Genomic DNA, 23,911 nt, shown 5'->3' with positions numbered 1-23,911 from the left:
TTATCGTACTAGCCGGCCATGCCGCCTTCCGTGTAACAACATGAACCCGTCTTGGGAGGTCGAGGAACCTTGATGAGCCATCCGGCTTGGAGGTGGTGTCGCAAGTACTTGACTCCCAACTCTCCCAACTCTCCCAACTTCTTCTCGACAGCTCGATACCTGATCGATTTTTGTTTTCTTCCTTTTGTCCTCCTGTGTCCTCCTGTCTTCCTTTTTGTCCCCTTCTCTATATACCTAATTACGACCTCACTGTTTGTAACAACGGTCCTTTCCCATCCATGACCGCACTGCTTCAAGACGCCAATCTTGGAAAAAGGGGAGAAGTCCGGGAAGGGGACTGAGCGACAAGTGGAAACATCAACGGCAACGAAGCTGGCACTAGCCAGTGCCATCCCGTCGTGTTTTGTACGAATCGTTGAAGTACACACACGTATACCGAGAGACAGAACGACAGTAAGACAGCAATCATGATTCGCAACGTCGTCGTCCTGAGCGGTAACTCGCACCCAAAATTCGTCGACAGCGTCTGCAATTACCTGGGCATACCACCGGCAAGCCGCGTGCTGGAAAAGTTCTCGTCGGGAGAGACACGCTGCGAGATTAGGGACTCAATACGTGGGAAGGACGTATACATCATCCAGTCGTTTGGGGTGGGAACTAACAGAAACGCGACCAACAATAACAACAACAACAACAACAACAACAACACCGATGGATCTTCGACTTCAGCTACAGCGGAAACAGGCCATGTCACTGTCAACGACTACTTCATCGAACTCTGCATCATGATATCGGCCTGTAAGACGGGATCTGCTCGCAGGGTCACGGCCGTCCTGCCGTTCTTCCCTTACTCCCGCCAGCCAGACCTGCCGTATACCAGCACCGGGGCGCCATTGGTGTCTAGAAATCACGATGCAGTGACAATGACAGTTAGGGAAGGCCAAGGGAGTGTCTCGTATACGTTTGAGAGCGTCCCGCCTACCCCGGCCGCACACATCCCACGAACTGCCGGTCTGGCTAACGGCATGTCTAAGCTCGCTAATGGCCTGTCCAGCAGCAGCAGCAGCAGCATCACCCGTGGCAGCGACATCCGCGACATGGCTAAGGTGATGGTGACGGGACCGGCAAGCGACGCTGGTAGTAAGTCGTTGGGGGAGAAGCAGCCCCAACAGCAAAAGGCAAACGACAAGTTCACCACGCACGACTTCGAGAACCCGGCCATGGCAATGGCGTTCCAACAAAAGGTCGGGTTTAAGCCGATGATGGCGCAGGCGGGATCGTTGATTGCGGATTTGCTGACGTGTGCGGGAGCGGATCGGATTGTTACGTGCGACTTGCATGAGAGCACGTATCAGGGGTTCTTCGATATTCCCGGTGAGTTTGATGTCCCAGCACGACTGCGTTTCCCGTTCCGAAGTACACACCCATCTAACTGGGAGTCATCATAGTCGATAACCTCATCGCCAGACCGCTCCTCAAGCGATACATCCAGCACCACATCGAGAACTACAAGGAAGCCGTCATAGTCAGCCCGGACGCTGGCGGGGCTAAACGCGCCGCTGCCATTGCCGACAGTCTAGGTTTACAATTTGCTCTTATCCATAAAGGTTAGTTCATTCGTGGGGAGGAGGCGCGAACTCACGTCTTCATATCCGTAACCACTGTACTGGATTATATCCAGACTCGTCCCTTCGAGACGCATGAAAAGAAACTGACGCTTGTCTTCCTCATCCTCATAGAACGACGCCGACCGTCCAAAACCCACACAAACTACCCAGCCATGATGCTTGTTGGCAACGTTGCCAACCGCATCTGCATCTTGGTAGACGACCTCGCCGACACGGCCAACACCATCACACGCGCGGCCAAGCTGCTCAAGCGCGAAGGGGCCGTCCAAGTGGTTGCGCTTATCACGCACGGCGTGTTTAGCGGCGACGCGATACAAAGGATTAATGCGTCGGCGCTGGACCGGGTGGTGGTGACGAACACGGTGGCGCAGGATCGACATCTTGAAGCTTTTGGGGCAGCTAGAGCCGGGGGGACGAAGGAGCTGCCGGACAAGAATAAGAATGATGTGGACCCGAGGGTGGTTTGTGGGAAGTTGGAGGTGTTGGATATTGCGCCGTTTTTTGCAGAGGCGATTAGAAGGATTGTGTTTGGGGAGAGCATCAGTATGCTGGTCCGGGATGGGGATTAAGGGGTGGGAGGAGATGGAAAGTAGGAAGATGTAATTGACCTGGGAGGGTGAGGTTAACTTGTACAGTATAGATGGCCAGATGGCGTTTTCTGTCTGCGGCTGCTTCTTTTACTCACAATCTGTATTTCCATGACGAAGTTTACCTTCTACCAACAAGATCGCAAACACGCATCCTGCACTCGATTTGAAGCGACTCCTGAGGTGGAAGTTGACCGGTATGTATCGTGTGTACTTGGGCCTAAAATCCCTGCCGTGGGGCAAGAATCAGCACGTTCGATCCATGTTGCCCTTGTCTGAAGCCACTTGACAACCCTGGGGTATTTTATCGTCTCATGTGAAGACGGACGCAAGCTGGAATCCATGCTGGTGGGGGAAGCCTAAAATTGTAGTGTAATGTACAAAGTTGCCGTTGTTTTTTAGTCGGTTGGGAGTGTAATGATACTTGAATCTATATGTTTGTAGTTTCTTCGGCACAGCCTATGATTTTGCGAGAGAGGGCACAAAACAGTGGTAGAACGACAGCGGACGAGAATTAAGACATGGTACGTGATACTTCGCAGAATACATTCCAGGCGCTTTGCTACAGCCCAGTCCTTGACTTTTGGAATCCAGATGTCAGGTTCTGAACTTTCCCCAATCCGTCTTCGAACGTCGAATGGTAGCCCGGTAGGTAACATCCATGCTGCAGGGATGGTAAGAGAAGAAAACATGCTGTTGTCTTCGATTTTGCACGCTGACGTTCGTTGTTTCCATTCCGGGGACGCGTCGCTAACGCGAAAGGACGCGCTGAAAACGCCTTTGAACGCGGTGGTAAAAGAGGTTTCATGTTTGTTCTGGCGGGGTCGGCTCACTGCAGTGTTGCCCCCCTCACCCTCTTCCCCCTGCAGATTACGGCCCCGCTTGTAACTTCTAGCGATGTTGAGTGAATCTCATTCGTCTTCTCCCTGGGGCAGTAAACACCATGACGGGTTGACCTGCAAGTCTTCTACGAGAAGTGCGCTATAACACACCCTGCTCCCTGCTCTCACAAGAACCGGGATCACAGCAGTAGGTAAACAAAAAGTGGCATATCTGCAGTGCCGGTGCAGGAGGCAGGGCCAAATGCAATGAGGCGGGACTGAACCAGCGAGCGAAGGGATGAGGGCCTGCGTCAAGGTACACTAGGTTTGTAACCGTCAGCGTTGGGCCTGGGGTATGAAAACAACAAAGACAACAACAACGTTGAACAAGAAGAAAAACTCACTGCATTCTCTTCAGTCAGCAGGGGGAGGGGAGTAGATAGAAATAAGGTGATGCAAACGAACGACAAGCGGCACCCCACATGTCAAGATGGAAATATGGCAGCGCGGGAAGTGAAAGTAGATAACTACCTAACATCTGTATTACCTACATACCACCTACCACGTTACCCAGTTGTGGTCCAGTTTACTCATGTTATGTAGTACGAGTCCTTTGGCCCCATGTGATGTTGGCTTTGATGCAGCATTCTTTACTTCTAGCCGGGGTCCAGCCAGTCAAGTCCTTGGGGACAGGGACGGAAGACTGCTGGGTCAGGGCACATAAAAGTGTAAATTTCACTTGGTCGTATGGGTAACGTAATGAAGGTCGATGTTTGGACCCGCTTCCCGCAACATCGAAGAGAAGGGTGGACGAGAGTTTCGCGATTCCTTGGACTGGATTTGACTAAGGGCCAGCGCTGACCGGGACAAGTAGTGTACACTAGAAGAGATGGGAGGCAATGGCGGGTCCAATGTTTTGATGGCCTGTGCGCGACAAGGCCGTTGCAGTGCCCGCTTGACCCAATGCGGCTAGTCAGCGGCCTGGCGCGACTGGCTCTGTCTGGCTGCCGCGACTCCGTCAGTCCGTCAGTTGAGTGGTGAGGGAGTGTCAATCAACGCCCGCTCCCACCCACCCACCCACCCATCCACCTGCCGTCCACCCCCTGGGGCCTACCTTTTCCAGAGATTACCTCGACTTTACAACCACCACCAGGCGACACCAGGTTCCAACATTCAACCTCTGATCCCGATACCTTGCCTCCGGTCCAATCCATCGCCCGCCGACTCCGCCCACAACTTCAATGCTATCGCCGTTTCAACGTTGACAAGCCGGTTCCGACGCGCAACCCTGCTGCACCACCTATGATCGCCGAAATCAATACTGCGGACGAAAGAAGGCCACCCCCCGGAATTACCACTCGTTGACGTCCACCGTATTGAAACAAACATCGATAGCTTCCGTCTTGCGCTGCGCATGTGGGCATAGTCACATTCTCTCTTCACGGCGACAACACCCGAGATCACGGCGAACAACTTTTAATTTTGCGACGACCGGCGCCGCAGCCCGCCTAAAGCAACTGTAGTCCCTGTCAGAGTACAGGAAGTAGTCTTTCACTGCAGCGCATTGTCGATCCGTTCACCACCGCCGCTTTTTGCCATACCTGTCTGCCTTCCCACCGGCTTCTCACCCCATCAGACTTGGGACGACATCAACAAGTGCGCCAAGGACGAACGATTAGATAAAACCGGCACGTGCTGCATCTACCCTATCACGACCTCGTCGCCGCCGCCGACTTGGGCATATCCCTCCCTCTAAGCAAACGAAGCCAACCTAAGTCTGCCGTCGCACGGTTTCAAGAGACCATCCTCACCCGGTCTACTACTCACCCACTCCTCAACGTCAAATCAGCAACACAGGTTCCAACAGGTTTACCACAGTATTGAATCCCGGACTTAATCATGGTGACCACCGGCGACGTCTCCGGGCGCGCCGCACATTCGGCCGGCACCAAAAGGTCTAGTCATGAAACACGCAGCCAGGCAGTCCACCCATCAACAACGAGGGTAACGAGATCGTCGAGGCTGCAAACACCGCCTCCCCCGTCATCCGGAAACTCGCGCGAGGAACCACCGACGGAGATTGCCAGGAACCCACGGGCACCAACCAGAACTGAGAATTTTGTGAACAGCTTGGACGTCGAAGCAGTTGATAGCGCTTTGCGCCGGGAGATTCAGCAACGCCAAACTTCACCAGGGCCAAGTTCGCATAGGAAGCGACAACGCATCAACGGAGATAGGTATGTCCTGCTGGAGGTGGCATGTCTGTTGACTTTAGGATTGTATTTCTGACATCTAATCAGGTTTATTCCCACCCGGTCCGGTCAGGATTTGCAAGCCAGTTTCAGTCTTTTGCATGAAGAGGGCTCTCCGGCGACGCCTAGACAGAAAAGGCGCACACCACAGGGGGAGCTTCATTTTCAGAAAAGTAGGTATGGTCCAGCCTTATCCTGGAGTGCCTTTCTGACAATCTCGCAGCCGAGGAAGCAAACCGTACGTTCTCAACTGTGCTTCGATCAGAATTGTTTGAGAGTACTGTCCCACAGATTGCCCCCGAGTCTTTATCACCAGACCATAGGAGAGCATCGCGGGGTTATCTACATGAGGGTACAAGGTCTCAGACGCCTCCTCGGAATGGGCTCCAAGCCGCGGCAGCACCGACAACCCTTACCCCCTCTACACCTCACAAGAACCTGTTCTCGTACCTATCACCACGACATGCTAGCCTTGGCGGCCATCCAACGCCATCAAGGACGCCACAAAGTCGACATGGCATCAACCTGGACACCCGGGCCGAAATCTACAGTCTCTCACCCATAAAACATAAAAGCCAACAACTTTTACTGAGCCCGCGAAAGCAGCCGCGCGCCATCAGCAAGGTACCATTTAAGGTGTTGGACGCCCCTGAGCTGCTAGACGACTACTACTTGAATCTAGTCGACTGGGGGAGCGCCAATGTCCTGGGCGTTGGTTTAGGATCCAGCGTCTACATGTGGAATGCGCAAACAAGTAGAGTCAACAAGCTGTGCACGTTGGAGGACGACACGGTGGCCAGCGTATCTTGGATACAAAAGGGGACACACCTTGCTATTGGTACCCATAAAGGACTGGTGCAGATCTGGGATGCTGAGAAAGCAAGAAGGCTAAGAACGATGACTGGCCATACTGGCAGGGTTGGAGCATTGGCATGGAACACTCACATTCTCACGTCAGGGTCCCGGGATCGCCTAATATACCATCGCGACGTCCGAGCGCCAGATCAGTGGCTAAAAAAGCTGGTTGGTCACAAGCAGGAAGTGTGTGGTCTCAAATGGAATTGCGACGATGGCCAACTTGCCAGTGGAGGAAACGACAATAAGTTGATGGTTTGGGATAAGCTTTCCGACACACCTCTATGGAAGTATTCCGGTCACACAGCAGCCGTCAAAGCGATAGCCTGGTCACCACATCAACGCGGTCTCCTGGCTTCCGGAGGCGGTACTGCTGACAGACGCATCATCTTTCACGACACCGTTCGCGGCACGGTACTCAACGAGGTGGACACGGGCAGTCAGGTCTGTAACATTGCCTGGTCCAAGAACTCCAACGAAATTGTCTCGACGCATGGTTATAGCCAGAATCAGATAGTAGTTTGGAAGTACCCCTCCATGACGCAAGTCGCCAGCCTGACCGGTCACACTTATCGGGTGCTGTACCTTGCCATGAGCCCGGACGGCAAAACCGTGGTGACGGGTGCCGGAGATGAGACATTGCGGTTCTGGAATCTCTTCGGCAAGAGCCCGAGGAAAAGTGTCCACGACCTTGATGGAGGCGGCAGTGGACGGTCGGGCGACTGGGGAGTCATTCGATGATGACGTGAAGGATAAGGAGCCCGCAACGGGCGGGAAGGCACTTGGCCCATGGACTGAAAGAAGGCGACCGAAGATCGAGACCGCCAGCAAAGAGCAGCCGTCGAGAAAGATTGCCATGATCATACAGCGTGTATCACTCAGCTGTTTGAGCTTGATGCTCCGGCATCTTACCCTGTTCAACTTTGATGGCATCGATCTCGTAAAAGGCATCGGACCTTCTCTTGTCCTGACTATGATGTGTGCGCAATCTATACAACACGCCATTTTCTCACATTGCTCTCACCACCTAGAGCTTGACATACACTTTTGTTTTTTTTAATCTTTTATTTGCTCTTTAAGATCTAGGGGCTCAACCCACCAGCGACTGCTCTTATGTATTTTCTCTTCTTTTTCTTTCATCCTCTGATCATGTGGTATCTGAGATTAAAGCGCGTCGATTTGCTTCTCGGACCAAACAGGCGTTTGTGGTGGGTGGGAAAGACTGGAAAGGCGGGCGGGCGTGTTTAAATTGGCTAGCATGCATTGGCACGACATGGCATGGACGGATGGGATTTGAATTGTGGCTTTTTGTCGCACCGCCAATCAATCAATCTACTTGGCTTTTGTTTTGCTTTGTTTTTGTCACTTCAAGGCTACAGCGAGGAGTAGGCGGATATGGGATATGGTGGATCTGTTGGAAGGGTTCCCAAGGCGGTTGGTCTTATTGATGGGCGGGTAGACAGTCAGACGCTATCACAGCGGGGTGTAAAGAACAAGTTCCTGAGATGGACTAGACCTCTTCAAAAGTTGGGATGAAAGAAAACAGGGAAAGGGAACGCTTGCATTGCATTTCGTACATAGCGAATACCACTATACCACTTTTTGACTTGGTTATAAACCGATCATTTACGACCATCTGTCACTACTTCGTTTCATCCTTGACTTGTCTCTTTCATTGCTTACGATACAAAAGACATCTCGCCACAGAACATGGCATCCAGCTCAAAGGGGGATCGCTGACGGAGGACCGATGGACAAGAGTCCCATTGTGTCTCCATCACTCTCGTCACCCAAACCCTTCGAGCTTCGAGGATGGTGATGGACATGAAATATCTATGGAGCGTCGAAGATCTATAATACGGTGAATAAATACTTCCTGCCTTTACAGAGACGAAGTGACACCTGTTTCGAATGCCTAAACACACATGTTCACTTCACAGTTGTATCACTCGAAGTCTTATTAGTTTCTTTAGCAATCTTCCAGCGTTTAACTGCCAACAGTCACACTTAGGTAGGATAGCCGCCTTCACAGTATTTCCACCCCCCCCCTTTGTAGCGCTTTCCCTCCTCACTTGACACTTCTCCCGCCGCCAACAGCTCCTTCCACTGTCATCACAATCTCTCTATTTACTACTTCCCGCTTCCTCTTCGCTTAATACCCTAGACTGACGTCGTTATTACCAACCAACCCTGTAAAGGCCCTCGCCTTGAAGTAAACATAGTAAAGATAACTTAACTCCTCAAATGCTACTTCAGCGAAACAGCTACTCTACTATTATTCACATTCATCTATGTCACACCTGTCATTTCCGAGAAGAAACCTTGTGTGATAAATATCACAGAGTTCAGTCCAAACTGCTTCTCGAATCTCGAAGAAAGAGAGATAGAGAGAGAGAGAGAGAGAATAAGGGGGAAAAGACAACGTGACACTCATGATGTTTACGTAACAACGCAGAAATCACACACCAAAATAGCGGATAGAAACTAAAACCGAACAACAAAAAGAAACCAACCTAAGAAGGGAGGAGAACAGGTACTTCACTTGATCAGAAAAGGTTTTAAAAGACAAAAAAGAAGAAGTCCAAAAAAACATACAACACCAGGGATTCGCTGGTCGTCACCGACCCAACTACTAGTCTGGCGATTGGTAGCTTATCTATGGGAGAGCGGACGGGATCCCGAGTTTTCTACCATCTATGGTCGTATGTGATGAGTTGTAGCCAGGTAGACAATTATATGCGCTCTTGTTCATTTGTGATTCGTGATCTCTCTCTATCTCTATCTCTATCTCTCTCTCTCTCTCTCTCTGTGTGTGTGTGTGTGTGTGGAAATAGTCTTGATGCGTGTATAGTGGCACCGATGTGTGCCTATTGTGAATGAGTAATTTTTTCTTTCTTTTCTTCTTCTTCTTCTTTTTTCTATTCTTTCCCAAGAAACACATAGAACCGATGCCGTGGTAGGCACTCGCTTTGATCATCGCAATGATGGCATCGTGTCCGCTCAGCCAATTAGCTAGTTTCGTCCACATCATGCCTCGATACCTTTGTGCGGAAGGGTACGAGGTGTTACACTGTACCAGTACTATTGTATATATATAATCTCCGTTGTCTCCAAATGCTAAATCGCATGATGTATCTTAGGCGTCCAAAAGTGTGGGTATTCCAACAAACAAGCCCACATGCCCCTTATGAGAAGCCCAATCTCGTAGGAAAACGCCCTTCCAAAACCCATCCACCCTTGTCATCCTTGTGATCGCCATAAACGCCAGATTCCAACTGTGTAAACCCTCAAAACAACCAATCAGACTAGCCCCTGCAGAACCAAACCGCATGCCAGAAAGCCTTGAAAAAGATATCATGGCAGCTATGCCAGAAAAACTTTGAGTATCATGGCAGCAAGGGCGATGGATAGAACTACAATTAATCGGTCGATCCAGAACGTCACCTCGTCGTTACTCACCCTAACCTGCCGTGGGTGACGATGCTGCATCATAGGCTGGGGGTGGGGATTAAACTGTGAAGGCAGAGGGATCGTCCTCGTCGGCTGTGGCACACCCTGCCCTGGTTGCGCTGGAGTCGAGGAAGATGAAGTAATCCCTACCGACCTAGGCTGTGGCGTAGGTGGTAAAGGCGCCGTTTGTACGAAACCTTCGGCCAGCTCTGCACTTTCAGCATCCTCCTCGTCTTGTTGCGCCCCAGATCTCGACGCCGCCGCCGCACCGCTACTGTTTTTGTCCATCTCGTCCCGCCACCCCATCTTCAAGTCGCTCGGCACCTCTACCTCGGCCTGACCTTCCCCTTGGTGTTCCTTGGCTGCCTCCTCACACTCCCAGATAATCTCCTCGTTTGTCTTCCCGCAGGCCTGACACTTCCACGCCCTCGACTCGGTCGCCATCCGCCTGCGCACGGCTTCGGTCGCGTCAAGACCGCCCAGCTGCCCCTTGGGGTCTGTCTCCATAAAGGAGCGCAGTGCGACCAGGGCGGTGCGTACTCCCCAGGCGGGCTGCCATGTCTCTTCGTGGTGGCCGCTGATGGAAAGACAAATCTCGCGGTTGGCTTCGAAGCGCCCGGAAGGTGTGACGAAGCGGAAAGATGGAGGTCGTAGCGGGTAGGCTTGTGGGAGAACGATGCGGCCGTGGTAGATGCCGTCGGCGTAGACCGAATTAGGAGGCCCGCGGAGGGTGAAGTGCCACTCGAAGAGGTCTGATTCGAGCGGAGTGGCTGTGTAATCGGGGGAGGGCGAAGCGGAGAGTTCTTGGGCTTCGCGGACTATAATGGGTTGAGCAAGTATCAGTCCTGGTGTCTAGCAGTGAAGAAGAAAGATGATGTTGATGGTGATGCTGAAACAACTTACGGATGCGACGGATGGTGGGCGACTTGGAGTTGAACTTTGGTGTTGCCATTTTGCTGGTACTTTCGCTATTTCTTTGGTGCTTAATGATGTTCCTAAGTGACGAGATGGTCAAGTCCGGTATTTGGGTCGCCCGGAAGTTGTGCAACTGCTTCCGGCAGCGGGCAGTTCCTGGTGGTAGAAGTATCCGTGGCCAGGCGTCAAAAGGTTATCTCTGCGACTCGAGATCAGGACTGCTTTCTTGAGGATGGATTCAGCAAAACTATAATGAAGATGTCACACAAGATGCACAAGAATATACAATACGTATTCAAGGTATAGGTGATGGAAGTTGTGGTATGTGGACCTCATGTAGAGGTAGGAGTTAAAGTTTGGTTGCGCTTTGCGACCGCGGTCACTGTAGCCAGAAAGTGGTGAAGAGCGCTGTGGTTGGGCGGCACAGCTGTATGTGTCTATGACAGGACACCTTGCATTTACCTACCTTCGTACCTCCGCCAACGGTCAGCCTCAGCTCCAAGTTCCCCCGCATTCAGGAGCCGCCTTCCGTCATGTCCACCAGGGCCAGCTTCCTTAGACTCCGATTGGTGTTGATCGTACCATGATCTCGAGCTCTTTTGAAGGTATTCTAGGTAATTACAGGAAGCAGCAGGTTGGGGCCTTCAACATAGACTATCAAACTGAAGAGAACAAGTTCAGGAAATCGAGACGGACCTGGGACTGAACTGCACCGGGCCGCTGCCGGGACCGTCATCCGGACCGCCTACTGCGCAGTAGCGAGCTCTCGGGCGGGGTTTCAGTGGAGCGCCGGGTACTAAGGTGGTACGTACCGGGCGACATCATCACTGCAGCGACGCACGGACTATCCGTCTGCAGGCGTTTCGGCAACGGTTCGTAGAACGTACTTACTCCTGAATATTTCTCTTCATGATCACACAACCCTTTCAAGTGTCACCGCAACATCCAGCAATGGCCTTGGCCAGCAATCTAAGCTTTGATCATCAGGCACTGGATCACCAAGATCATGAGACTTTGCATATTTGCCCGCGAGTCAAAAACCAAAGGAAACTCGACGCCTGCTCGACCTGCCACTTTGATGGGAAGACCCCACCGTTTAATTTATAGTGGATCGCTGCAACTGCCAACTTACCCCGTTCACCCCTGACAATGGAAGTTGGACATCCAAACTCATTTCATCCGGTCGCATGATTGGCCTAGGAGCAGACAGAGTCAAAGGGCAGTTGAACAGTTGCAAACATGAAGCCCCCGAAAGCTGATACATTTGGACTTTGTAGTTGGTGAGCTGGATGCCGATCCTACCTCTATAACATGATACGTCAACGTCGTTGTCTTCATTTTTTTTTTTTTTTGTTGAAACGTGATGATAGCCGCAGTTCGCCAACGTTCGGCACCTCGACATGAAAATGCAACAGCATCCCAACGGGCATGCATGTCACAAGGGTTCTTTTGCTTCGATTTCGAGAACCAACAGTAGCTCTTGTTCTGATTGGATGTGAGGGTTGAGGCTGATTGCGGTTGGAAGCGCCCCCCCTGCATGGCTGTTTGCCATTCCGCGAGTCCCTTGGGCCACCGATGTTTGGACTTTCGACGACATCCACCCACATCCGCCAACTTTACTTTGATCATTCCTTTTTCCGAAGCAGCCTCTTGAGCTCCCCCGTCTCCCACGTTCCCCCCCTCCATTCTGTCCACGCCACCAGAGCCTGGACATTGCAGATTCGCACCTCGATATCCCCAGACGATGGACTGGCGATAGCCTCGATTCGCGATCACGGACTCTGTTCTAGATCCCCGACCCTCGAAACGAGCTTACCTCAACGCACGACTCGACCACGGTTCATCCGGCAGTCATTCTATCCAATAGCCCGACTTTTCGGGCCCATCGTTTACTTGACAACTCAAGATCGCGACTGCCTTCTACAGAGACATGATCCTTGATGGACGCAACGCCATACACAACGTCTTCCACCTCGACCGCCCTCGATTCCCCTTCTTCCTTATCCGCTACCATGGCGCGCCGCTGGGCCAGAAAACTCGAGCGTTACTGCTGCACATGCGTCACCTACTTTCCCCTCGCCTTCGTTTACACTATGACAAGCTGGGCCGTCTATGTCGATGTCTCGCTTAGTACGACCCCATCTCGCGTCACTTGGCTAGGTAGGTTGACCCTCTCCCCGGTTGTCAACATCGCTGTTGCGCCTGCTAACCTTATGCTTCGCTCCCCCCACAGGTCACTCCTATGGCTTCATCGCCGTCGTTCTCTACCTCCTCGCCAACTGGTGCTACACATACGCTGTCTTCACTTCGCCCGGGAGCACCACCAACGAGTATGGCTACAGTACCCTCCCTACACAAGCGCCCCCTACTGCCACCTCTTTCACCGTCAAGTCCAATGGCGAATTCCGATTTTGCAAAAAGTGCCAGGCACGAAAGCCCGACCGCGCTCACCACTGCTCGACATGCCGCCGCTGCGTTCTGAAAATGGACCACCACTGTCCGTGGCTTGCAACATGTGTTGGCCTGCGCAATCACAAGGCCTTTTTGCTGTTCCTCATCTATACATCACTTTTCTGCTGGGTCAGCTTTGCTGGTTCGGCATCATGGGTGTGGGAGGAGATTATGAGCAATACCACCTACGTCGAAACCCTCATGCCAGTCAACTACATTATGCTTTCCGTCATCTCTGGAATTATCGGTATCGTCCTGTCCGCTTTTTGCGGATGGCATATATACCTGGCTTCCCGTGGACAGACCACCATTGAATGTCTAGAGAAAACGCGCTATCTGTCTCCGCTGCGCGAATCGATGCAAAGGACTTACGTCAACCAGCATACGCCCGGCCAAGGTATTGCGCTGCCTAAATATGGTCAGCAACTACTGGACATCCACCAAAACACCATCCCAGGAGTCACACGACCAGAGGAAGGTGAAGAGATGCGACGGATGACGACTCCTTCGGGCTCATCGCAACGCAACGATCTTGCCTCCCAGCACAATCCCGAACTCCAGGCAGGCTCCCGCCGCTTCACATACGACGAAATGGAACACATACGCGCCCGTAAACGCTACGAAGATTACTTGGATGAGCAGGACTCGACCAAGCTGCCCCACGCTTTCGATCTCGGGACACCGCGCAACCTGCTGCATCTTTTCGGTACCAACGCCTGGCTATGGCCCTTCCCGGTATGCACCACCATCGGCGACGGTTGGAGCTGGGAGCCGAACCCGAAGTGGATCGAGGCACGCGATCGTATCGCTCGGGAGCGCGAAGAGCAACGGCAGCGGGAGCGACAAGCCGGATGGGGCCCAGCCGACGACGACGATATTACGCCTGTATATACACCTACATGGACGCCGCCCAACCACCAACAACAACAACAACCACAAGGTGGTGCGGGTCGTCACTACCTGCAGCCCTCCTCTCAGCCACAAACACAGCGCTACAGTAACTCCAGTAGCCCGTCATTCACCCCTTCACGACGCACACCCAGCAAAGCCGACCGAATCCTGGGCCGCGATCCCAACATGTACGCCGATGACGAACCAGTGATATATGGCAAACACGACGTAGCCATGAGCAGACTGAGTCCTGCAGGCCGTACTCTGGTAGTAGAAGACGACGTTGATGATGATGACGATGACGACGAGGACTACTTCCAAGATGCTGGCCGCAAACAGGAGGATGCGGAGCAAAGTGCCCTGAATGTGGTCACAAACGGGCGATGGGGTCGCTCTGCCGGCGCAAGCGGAGTGGGATTGCTTGCACATGGACGGCCTGGGGGAGCGAGGAGTCCCATTAGTCCTATAAGTCCTCCTGCTGGGGGATTTGGTGGGAGCGCGAGGAATGGGGAGGGAAGGTCGAATGATGATGGCGTGGATTGATGGAGAAGTGCCTGTGATCCCTGTTTCTTCTCTTCTTTCCTTTCACGTCCATCTCTTAATATCATCACACTACTTAGTTTCCCCGATTTGGCTTTAGCGAAACGTACCATACTATAGCGCAAAGTACTTCTTGGACAAACATCAACAATATATATACACGAAGTTTCCAAGCATTGCAGGCGTGGGTGAAAGGAGCAGGATCAGGTCGGTTCATGTGGCGTTGTGGTGTTTAGAGGAAGGCTTTTAGGTTACTATGTCGAGCAAGCCAAACGTTTACATGGGCTTGGCATTAATCTCAAGATGGGCGAATATACTGAGCCTGAGACTCTACCATACCAAGAGTCGCTCGCTATGAGTGAAGCACTTGTCCGTGTATTTGTTTACATGCCCCTGAACACCGGATCTTGAAACCAAAATTCGGCACACCAGTGCGCCTGGATTCATTGCTACCTAGGCAAACCACCAAAACCTGTGGCTATAGCCAAAACAGGGGTTGAATAAAAATAACGGCCATGAACAGAAATCAGAGTAACAACAGAAAGTCATGGTTGCGAGGCCAAACAACCAACCAAAGGTTGTGGTCACCACCGCCGCAAACCAATTTGAAAGAACTCCCAGTATGCTTGCATATATTATAGATAGTGGTAGTAGTTGCCTTGCGAGCTCATGTGATGCTCCAATGCACCAATATATATATAAATAAACATAAAAGTGAGAACCTGCCCGCCCACCTGTGCCTCGTAAAGTGTTAACTTTGATCTTTCCGGTTCCCTTGGTGTATTCGTGATAAACCCCCATGCCATGCTTTCCGTTGCCTTTTTTTTCTCTCTCCCCCATGTAATACCTTTTTTCTTTGCTCGTGGCAAAGTGTGATGCATCCTTGATATGCTCCGAAGAAATTAACATGAGTTCCTCCCATCCAGGATGTATGTCTGTCCCATGGATTCTCCCAGCCTCCTCGCCACCGCCGGACAAAAGGAAACTGATTCAGCGGCGCGAAGAGGTGCAAAATAGAAAACGATATCACTTTTCTCTTTCCCTGCTTTCTTTAAGCTAGCCCAGCCTTCTGATCCCTTTCTCTAAAGTTTGCCTCGCGCGATAAAGACCTCAAAAGCAGCCCTCTCGGTGTTGACGTTGCCGTAATCCAAACAGAAACCCGCTGCCAAACAAGAGTTAATGCATTATGATGAAAAGAAAGCAGAGACTTGATACACCAACCGTTCCAGTCCTAAATGCAACCCTAATGATAGAAGAGACTCTGTCCGATCGAACGACAAGGAAGAAATGACAACATCCTTACAAGAGAATCGGATCGAAACACTCAGCGCTAGATCTGGGAATGTTTGGAAATTGGGGGTATAGGTATATGTGCTAGATCACAAACAATGAGACAGTTGGAGAATGGAGCAGAAACATGCGGCTTCCCACACAAGATAAAACAGCTCGTGCAGTGCTCCGAGATAGTAAATGATACATGGTCGCCCGAGATGATCGAATACATCCGTAATAGACAATGGAAGACGAAATGGTGATATTGATACAGTACCGAAACGAACCGCATGAAACAACTCAGGTCCGGCCACTATCCATGCTGGATTTGGGGCTGATGCCGGACTGATTAAAAATGTTCTTGATCCTGCTAACACTGTTCCTTGGAACTTCACTGGAGTAGGTAACCATAATATCGGTAGGCTGGCTCTTGGTGATTTTGCAGAAGAGGGTCGAGAATAGGTAGTTATACCCGTTGTGATCAAGCAGCGGTATCGTGCGGTAACCTTGCTTGAGGCCGCCAAGCTTAGCTGTGAAAGTCGCCAAAGGGGGGCTGCGGTCGTTGTATCCTTTGTTGTCGCCAAGCTTCACGCTCCAGCGCACAAAGATGAGATCAGGGTACTTGGTGGTAACAATGAACTCATAAGAGTTATTGCCTTTGAAAACGGGGTTGAAGCCATTGTCTTTGACGATGTCAGTGCGATATTTCAGCTGCGTCTCCTGAGCTGGTGCATTTGTGGCACCATCTTGCTTATTCCTCTTGTCATCGGCCAGGAAAATCTCGACTTCGACGTAGGGATCAAGCGTCCGCCCCTTCGGAAGATTCAATGGCCTCATCAACTGCTGCGCAGAGATGACCTCAATCTTGAACGAGATCTTCTTCCGTGGTCTTTTACCCGATAGCTGCCCGGCAGCATCCGTCGGGACGACCTGAATCTGACGTCCCTCGAGGGGTTTAAGAACATAACCGGACAGGTCGGTGCCACTATCAAACATAGCCTGATTCAGCTGCATCCCCAGATCGAATGTTTGCCAGTTCAGTGCTGCCATTTGAACCCCGCGCTTCCAATAGAGGAGCGGGTCAAAGTTGCTAGAAGATATCCGACCTCCGTTCGGATACACACGCATGAGATAGCGCATGTTGTGACGGTACAAAGCACGCTTTGCTTCACCCGGCTGGCTTCTCTCAGCAAAGGTCTTTTCTTTGAAGGAGAAGATGTGGTTGAACTTTTTAGCGTCGGGGCTGTCGAACCCATCAAAGTGAACGCCCATGCAATAAACGCCCAGTTCACCGAGGATAGGATTGATTTTGCTCACCACCTTCTTCCCCGAATCCTTTTCAGCATCGCTCTCGTATTCGCTGGGGCTGTTGCTAGGCCCTCCGTGGGAATGAACCTCGCCTTCCGTGATGGTGTTAATCTGCCGTGTCGCTCGCAACATCGGACTTGGACTCAACGAGGGGCTCCCAGGAACAGCGACGGATGTGTTATCCATGGGAGATGGTAAAGGAGACGGCCTCTGATAAGGTGAGGGTAGGCTGTTGCCGCGCCGCCGACCAGGTCGCTCAGTCTTCAGCGACTCCTCAGATGGTGCGTTAGGTACTGGCTGAGACTTTTTGACCTTGATGAGGATGCGCTCAATCAAGTCAGACGGTGAGGGAAGTCGATCCGAGGATGGATCGAGGGGTGCCCGGACAAGCTTGTCGCCAAATATGTCAATCATAATCTTTGCCATGTTGGCCTGAGTCGCAGCGTTACAGCGGACCTCCAGCGATATCCAGAGAGGGAAGCGAGACTTGACAAAGGCATACTTGTTGATGGTTTTGATCACCTCTTCAAACTTGATCCTTGTGGTCCAGGTATGGCCGTGTGACACATAAGGCTCGTCATTCGGGCCGTCCCAGCAGTCGACTTCAACGCATCTGCAACCACGCTCAAGTGCCGAAATATAGCCTTCGACACTGGAGATTCCACGGACTTGGCGACCAAGAAGATATGTATTATGTGAGCTTGAGATATAATACTCATTCATTGGTCGGTCGAGAACATATTCGGATGGCTCCTGGATAAGCAAACTGTTGAAATGCGAAGTGAGAAATCCAGTGAAGCCAGCCTCAGATATGGTCAATGACTCGTCGCCGCTGATGGTCTGCTCGGCATCCTTGGACCTGCGTCTACGCGCGAACTGAGAGAAGATATTGTTCCAATGCGTAGAACCTTCCTCCACGTCTTCGCATTGAATCTCCTTCAAGAAGTGTATGAATTCTTGCCTCGTCATCCCTGCTTTAGGGTTGGTCGTATGATTCTTGAAGACATGGCTGATCTCAGACCTCGCCTTCAATAGCCGCACGAACTCTTTAAACTCGTTGAAGTTCAAACTGGAAGGGGAAGTGGGATCACAGACCCCATTGGAGGTAGCCTTGGCAGCTTTAGCGGCGTTAAAGTTGTCGCGAATTTCTGTTGGCGATAGGTGCATGTGAAGAGAGCGACAGATTCTCTCAATGTCGGGAAGTTCAATGGTCTCGCCTTCAGCCGGAATGACCCTATCTGCGTACTTCTTTCTCATTTGTCGTTGCCAGAACTCGTGGACGGCCTTTTCGTTGGAGGCCATCAGGTTTGTCGTGAAATCCTGGCGATACTGAAGTATAGCGTCGAGTGTCGTGGTCCAATTGCGGAAGTCAGTGGAATTCAGGGCAATGAGATGCAATACCTTGGTTCCTGACTTTTCTGGGACTGTATACAGGATCGAGAAAAACCTGGGCTCTTCAGATTCTTCAACCCCGGCGTCAAGACGGTACTGTCGAATGTCCTCGGCTGTCCTTACTTCCTTGATGTCATCGATGAACACAGACTTTCTCCCTGTTCGACTCTTGTCCCACCATATCTTGGAAGTGTCTGGATCAAGGGTAAGGGTGATTCTCTTTTCCTTTTTCTTCTTGCTGATTTTCTTCAACATGACACCTTGGCGTAAAGCAACCGGAATCTCGGGTCCAATGCTCAGGGGAATTTGAGCGTCTCGCAACCCGTCCAACGGACCGGCGTCATCTATAGCACACTCATCATCTGATTCCAGCAAGTGACCTCTGTAGTTGTGTTCCCCGAGTGGGAAGGTGTTGCTCCCACGGCGCAAAGACGCCACCATCGGGTCAGCATCCCGATTGACAATGTTCATTGATGCTCTTCGTGTAAGTATGTCGCGCGCTTTGTTCACTGTGTTTGAAGCACGACGGACCAGACTACCCGCAAAGCTACTTTTGGACAGAGCCTCGCCCATAGCATTCTGTTGCCTGGGGATCTTCTCGCCGATTTTCTCTCCATTCCTTTTTAGCGAGTTGCTGCTTTTCTTCGATGACAAGGGGGCCGGGGCCAGTGGCTCGGGGAGGTTAAGAGGCGTAACTGGTTCCTCCATTCCCTTAACCGTAGAAGCGTAAGAGTCCATCCCCTTTGTCGTGGAAGATACGAAAGTCGCAGGGGAACCCTGAAGGGAGCTGCTTTCTGTGAATATGGCGCCGGCTGTGTCTGGTGTCAAGGCCGGAGAGGGCTGTTGTGACGTGGGTGAGGCAGATGACGTGCTTATGGCGGACAGCGGAGATACATTGGTGAAAGCCTGGGGCTGTAGCGTGAGAGTTGTCTGAACCTGAGCAGGACGTGCCCGCCGCGATGGTGAGGTATTTGAGGCCATGGTTCGGGATATGGCCTGGGGCAAAGTCGAAGGGGAGTTTTGAGAAACCAAGAGAGCCTCTGTAGTTGAAGACATGATGTTGGGTAAAAGGGAGAGATCCCCTAGGGGCAAAGCCGTTGCAAACAAGCTTGGACGAACAAAGTGATGGACCAAGTCTTTTCCTGATGGGTTGTGCCACGACCAAGGAGAAAAAAAAAAAAAAAAAACCGGGATTATGTGTGATGAGAAGTCTTTCGTCGCATCTTCCAGGCGTTGTCAGAAGAAGCTGGGTCCCCTATGGTGGTAAAGGAAGAGTGCGGGGAAAGATATATAGATGTCGAAGGGTCTGGCAAGGCGTGGATTCCAGGAGGGGACGTCTTGTAGCAGGTATAGCGAATGGTTGTGGACGATGACCGAGTCCCACTCTGGCGTTTTCTCTCTTGCTCTCACGCACAAGTCAGCAAGTGAGGAAGCAAAGGTAATGAGGCGTACGGGGGTTGAGCAGCAGGTCGAGCTAAGTAGCCTGTAAGGCAGGTAAGTAGCTGGGTACCAGGCAGGTTGCAAGTATGGCGGTTGTACTGGTACGGGGTTGGACCCAGGTATTGTACACGGGAGACCTCGAAGCATGCAGTGGCAGGTGTAGGATTTTGCGAGGAAGGGGCGGGTAAGGTATGGGCCGCCGCCGCCGTTTTGTGACGGTCTGTGAACCCACGGCAGAATGATGAGGTGGCAGCCGTATGCAAGCTGCTCCTATTTGGGAACCGTCCAGGATTGGAGAGTAAGGGGAGGGGGCAGCTCGGTGATCCACCCTGACGGCCAAGAGACGTTGGATACGTTGGATACGTTGGGTGGAAGCCGCTCGGTCCAGTGAGTACGGGTACTTTTGGGACTGCTGGGTTCGAATTGGCCCGTCGGATGCTGTAGCTAATAACGGCGTTGTGTGGTATGAAGCGCTGCAGTATGATCCCTTGGTTTCCTGTTGAGGCGGGCTCCCGTTTTGCTACCTCGACCTCGGACCTTCCTTGCTTGATGGCTTGCCCAGAGCCTAATTTACGCGAACCGGCGTTTGCGCTTCTGGGTACGTAGCAGGTATCCGCGCTGCGCTTCGTGGTTGAGCCGCCCAGACCCTGATGTCGTCTTCCTTCTTTGGGTAGTGGTGAGCTTGGAGAATGGGCAAGCAGCTTGAAGGGCCAGGGATGCGCCCACTAGCAGCGGTATACACCACGTAGTTAGTAGCAGGAGGAAGAGGCAGAATCAAGCTGGAAAACTGGTGAAAGCCTCGAGGAAGCCGGCGGGAGATAGTAGAGTGACAGGTCGGCGGTGACGGGGCCGTTAAACGGCGGCAATGATAGTGTAGCCAGGTGATGGTGGAGCAGCGTCGAGTTTCTCGTTTTCAGAGAGAGAAACAGAAAGTGGATAAATCCTTTGATGACTGGCACTGATGAGGCGGGTTCTGTTGCAGTGGACCTTGGAGATGACTGAGCTGGATGCTGGACGGAGAGCTAGAGCTGGGAGAGGTGTCGAGAGCCGCGCAAGAGTCAGCCAGGATTGTACGGTGTGTGGCCGCCGGTACAAGTGATTAGGATGAGAAAGAGGTGGATGGGCGTCGTAAAGTACCACGTAGCGTATGGATAGATATGTGAATATGGACGTATTGCGTATGGTTCGGGATAACAAGCGACGGTATCAAAAAAGGTGCATGTATTGCTTGGGGCGCAATGTAGTGTGTCGAGGTACAGTAGAGTAGTATTGCAAGTCGGTAGTGGTCGGGTGTAACTGCCCTTGCCCTGCCCCTACCCTGGGGGTTCCGTTAGGTATGGTCTGAAATGCAACTGAAGAGATCAAAAAGTGGAAAACCCGATGGAAGCAGAATTTCAAAGTTGGAGTCGCAGGTGGGTTCAGTGTCGGTGCAGTACTAACCGACGGCATTGAGCAGCTGAAATTTTCACGTACTGTGCCCGCCGTGTATCGAATTCGAAGGTGAGTGGCCCGAGTCGAGGTGATGTCGTAAAGGTGAGGTTTCGTCGAGCAAACCTTATTGGCGTCGTAGTGGTTGCGGTGCAGACGGGAGCGAGGGTGGCCGAAATACGATCGGTGCTTCTTTTGTTCAGAATGCTTGCTTTGTGTTACTTCTGTCCGCCGCACTGGTCCTAATCCTGGGAGCTTGGGGCAGAAGGGGGCCGCCTACTACTATCCATACTGGACATCCACATCGGTGGAGACTCGGAACTACTATGTAATGAGGGTGGGTAGTACCTAGGAAGGTGCGCCCCCAGATTACAAGTGTCAGACTGCGGTGCACAGTGCCACCGCAAGAGTGAACAGTGAAAATTACAGAAATGCAAAAGCATAACGGAGAAATACTTACCAGGACACCATACGGAAAATATCACAGGGAAATGGCGCTCTGTATTAGCGTAAGCTGTATGTTCCATCCTACCACCCACCGCATCTTCTCACTTGTAACGAAAATGTTTTATAGATGATACAACTCGAGGCTTACTGGCCAATCCAGTTGGCATATTGCTGCATATGCAGCTAAGAGCAAGCTCAAAACGCCCGCACAAGGTGTGGCCTTCTTCCCCGATTTGAGGAGTTCCGTTACAAGTGAGAAGATGCGGTAACCTAGGTACCTACTGCGGACAGTGGTGCGTACCAGTCCAGTGGTTGCATGTCCAAGCGTCCATGGAGGTTCCGCGGACCTTGGCAGCGGAGGCAAATGACGGAGCAAGGGATTCCCACGAACCTATTGCACGCGAGCGCCATGCCAAAACCCGCACGAGTTTGGACGGAATACGGCAGCTGTGGGCAGCAATCTTTGCAGCAAAGAAAATTCTGAAAGCACGCCCAGAGCTCCCTCTTCCAATTGCGACGAATGCCCAGGCGTGCCAGGCTCATTGTGCCTACCTAGCGCATCCGTATATCCGAAATAGTGTAGCGTCGAGCTTCTACCTTCCCTTCTCCTTTCCATCATTCCTTCCCCTTTCTTTCATATTCACTACTTGGCCCCTCCCGCCTTCCTACTCCCAATGTCTGTCTGACTGCAGTGGATGTCCACGTCGTGTGGCCGAGAGTTGGGCTGGGAGATATCCGTCTCATACCTGAGCGTATGGGGGTGAATTGGGCTACAACAGTAGCCTCATTACCTTCCATGGCACCCCCTCACTGGATGACAGGGCCGTCGCGGATGATCTACACTACGTTGGTTTAGGTTCGTCAGGGACTCGTGGGGAAGACTGGCAAGACTAGCATCTCTCCAAATCCATCGGAACATTTCACAGTCGAGGCCGATCAGATGAGCTGTCCCGGGTCGTCCAAGTCTTTCCCTGTCCCTGTCACCAGGGCTACCGCAAATTTGGATGAACGCTGATAGGCGACCTATGAACGGGGCCAGGTACGTACTGTACCGCTGCATTTTTCCTTCAGCTCGCTTCAGTGCAGTGAGGTCAGACGTGCGCCGTCAGGCACTGCTTGTACCGATCGTTCAGGAGCCCCCTTTTGGTGTTTATGATGGACAGCAACTGGGATGGGAGAAAATCCCCCTAAACGGTGCCACATTGACCCTTATCGACGAATCACGTCTGTTTGGGACTTGGTTCCTTGGCTTCTATCTGTCGCCCTAACCACAGACTGACAATCGGGGGCTAACCACGGATGCTAGCTGCTATGAATCTTTCGAATTATATAGACTACACGTGCCTAGCAAAGGGTGTGAAATTATCTCACACACGAGGCCCCCCGCAATGTGCCAAGGTACGTACTCAGGCTTCAAAGACATTAGATCCAAATGAGGTGGGTGCAGGCACGACTGTGATTCATGATAGGCTGGTTGGTGAGTGACAGTCGCGAAATTCATCGAATTGACATAAAGCTGCCGCAACCAATCGGGTACCGAATTGGAAACAAGACGAGGGCCAAACGGTAACCTAGAGTCCTTGGCCGTAATATATCTCCTGGTGCCGGCCATGCGGTCCCGGGCCGTCGACTTCGATGACTGTCATCACCCGGCGCCTTGTTCAGCTCGAGCCTAATGGGGTTCAAACGCTGGGCAGAAGAAAGATCGAGACGGCTCTGCAAGATATGAATCAGGGCATCCAACGAGATGGTTCTTTGTTCTCCGCCCTTACTCCGAACTGACGGCCCTGGTACGTATGTCTGATTCTCGGACAAGCCAGGTATGTAAGTGAAGTACTCTATCATACTGAACGTAAAGGTAATTTGTTCCATCCTGATGACAGATCATACCGTATGTTCATAGTCCGTCTCCTCTTCCCCATTGACACTCTGAGACACTCAAGTTGACCCCACGCCGGATGCCTTCAAGTTCCTCTTCCTATGTAGATCGCTGCTGCCACTTATGGACAGAGGAGAGGGGTCAAGGCTCCAGGGATGACCTGATGTTTACCTACCCCAAATGACCGAAGCCTAAGGTATCAAGATCAACTGAGGGAAGAATCAGCAATTCTGAAACATGGGTCTTGGCAGGCGGGAAATCACCATTCAAACGGTTTTGTTGAAAGAGACGGCGTGATCTCACTGTCACTACCCATTATTAGATTGGCTGTCGCAGCTACCTAGCCCTTTAAGTT

General features: G+C 51.8%; 5 protein-coding genes across 5 annotated transcripts; 3 read left to right on the top strand and 2 right to left on the bottom strand.

The window, feature by feature from the left end:
* Positions 1-467: 467 nt before the first annotated feature.
* B0T23DRAFT_425078 (phosphoribosyl pyrophosphokinase) lies at positions 468-2,197 on the top strand (the record flags this gene model as incomplete). The annotated part of the gene is made up of 3 exons (XM_062839885.1): positions 468-1,374; positions 1,449-1,607; positions 1,740-2,197. The coding sequence occupies 3 exons, from the start codon at positions 468-470 to the stop codon at positions 2,195-2,197; spliced, it is 1,524 nt and encodes a 507-aa protein (XP_062697258.1).
* A 2,471-nt stretch (positions 2,198-4,668) lies between these two features.
* On the top strand, positions 4,669-7,157 carry B0T23DRAFT_21834 (quinon protein alcohol dehydrogenase-like superfamily). Its single transcript, XM_062833686.1, has 3 exons — positions 4,669-5,273; positions 5,337-5,461; positions 5,512-7,157. The coding sequence occupies exons 1-3, from the start codon at positions 4,936-4,938 to the stop codon at positions 6,882-6,884; spliced, it is 1,836 nt and encodes a 611-aa protein (XP_062697257.1). The 5' UTR covers positions 4,669-4,935; the 3' UTR covers positions 6,885-7,157.
* Positions 7,158-9,340: 2,183 nt separating this feature from the next.
* On the bottom strand, positions 9,341-10,959 carry B0T23DRAFT_21808 (ubiquitin-conjugating enzyme/RWD-like protein). Its single transcript, XM_062833680.1, has 2 exons — positions 10,497-10,959; positions 9,341-10,411 (listed from the first exon to the last, which is right to left on the bottom strand). Exons 1-2 carry the CDS (start codon positions 10,543-10,545, stop codon positions 9,507-9,509), a joined length of 954 nt encoding a protein of 317 aa, XP_062697256.1. The 5' UTR covers positions 10,546-10,959; the 3' UTR covers positions 9,341-9,506.
* A 1,561-nt stretch (positions 10,960-12,520) lies between these two features.
* B0T23DRAFT_401176 (Palmitoyltransferase PFA3) lies at positions 12,521-14,393 on the top strand (the record flags this gene model as incomplete). Its single annotated transcript, XM_062838557.1, has 2 exons — positions 12,521-12,668; positions 12,742-14,393. 2 exons carry the CDS (start codon positions 12,521-12,523, stop codon positions 14,391-14,393), a joined length of 1,800 nt encoding a protein of 599 aa, XP_062697255.1.
* A 1,237-nt stretch (positions 14,394-15,630) lies between these two features.
* On the bottom strand, positions 15,631-19,593 carry B0T23DRAFT_21791 (putative phosphoinositide-specific phospholipase C). The gene has a single exon (XM_062833677.1). It carries the CDS (start codon positions 19,416-19,418, stop codon positions 15,963-15,965), a length of 3,456 nt encoding a protein of 1,151 aa, XP_062697254.1. The 5' UTR covers positions 19,419-19,593; the 3' UTR covers positions 15,631-15,962.
* Positions 19,594-23,911: the final 4,318 nt, after the last annotated feature.

The sequence above is a fragment of the Neurospora hispaniola genome, assembly GCF_033458365.1.
Source record: "Neurospora hispaniola strain FGSC 10403 chromosome Unknown B0T23scaffold_1, whole genome shotgun sequence".
Classification (NCBI taxonomy): Eukaryota; Fungi; Ascomycota; class Sordariomycetes; order Sordariales; family Sordariaceae; genus Neurospora; species Neurospora hispaniola.
This window is presented reverse-complemented; position numbering and strand designations above follow the sequence as displayed.

What these genes read in the sequence shown, in the direction of transcription:
- B0T23DRAFT_21834 (XM_062833686.1), top strand. Translation starts at nt 4,936, where the DNA reads ATGGTGACCACCGGCGACGTCTCCGGGCGCGCCGCACATTCGGCCGGC. An exon ending in CAACGCATCAACGGAGATAG is followed by an intron (nt 5,274 to 5,336) that starts GTATGTCCTGCT and finishes ACATCTAATCAG; the next exon opens with GTTTATTCCCACCCGGTCCG. An exon ending in GGAGCTTCATTTTCAGAAAA is followed by an intron (nt 5,462 to 5,511) that starts GTAGGTATGGTC and finishes ACAATCTCGCAG; the next exon opens with CCGAGGAAGCAAACCGTACG.
- B0T23DRAFT_21808 (XM_062833680.1), bottom strand. Translation starts at nt 10,545, where the DNA reads ATGGCAACACCAAAGTTCAACTCCAAGTCGCCCACCATCCGTCGCATC. An exon ending in GCCCACCATCCGTCGCATCC is followed by an intron (nt 10,412 to 10,496) that starts GTAAGTTGTTTC and finishes AACCCATTATAG; the next exon opens with TCCGCGAAGCCCAAGAACTC.
- B0T23DRAFT_21791 (XM_062833677.1), bottom strand. Translation starts at nt 19,418, where the DNA reads ATGTCTTCAACTACAGAGGCTCTCTTGGTTTCTCAAAACTCCCCTTCG.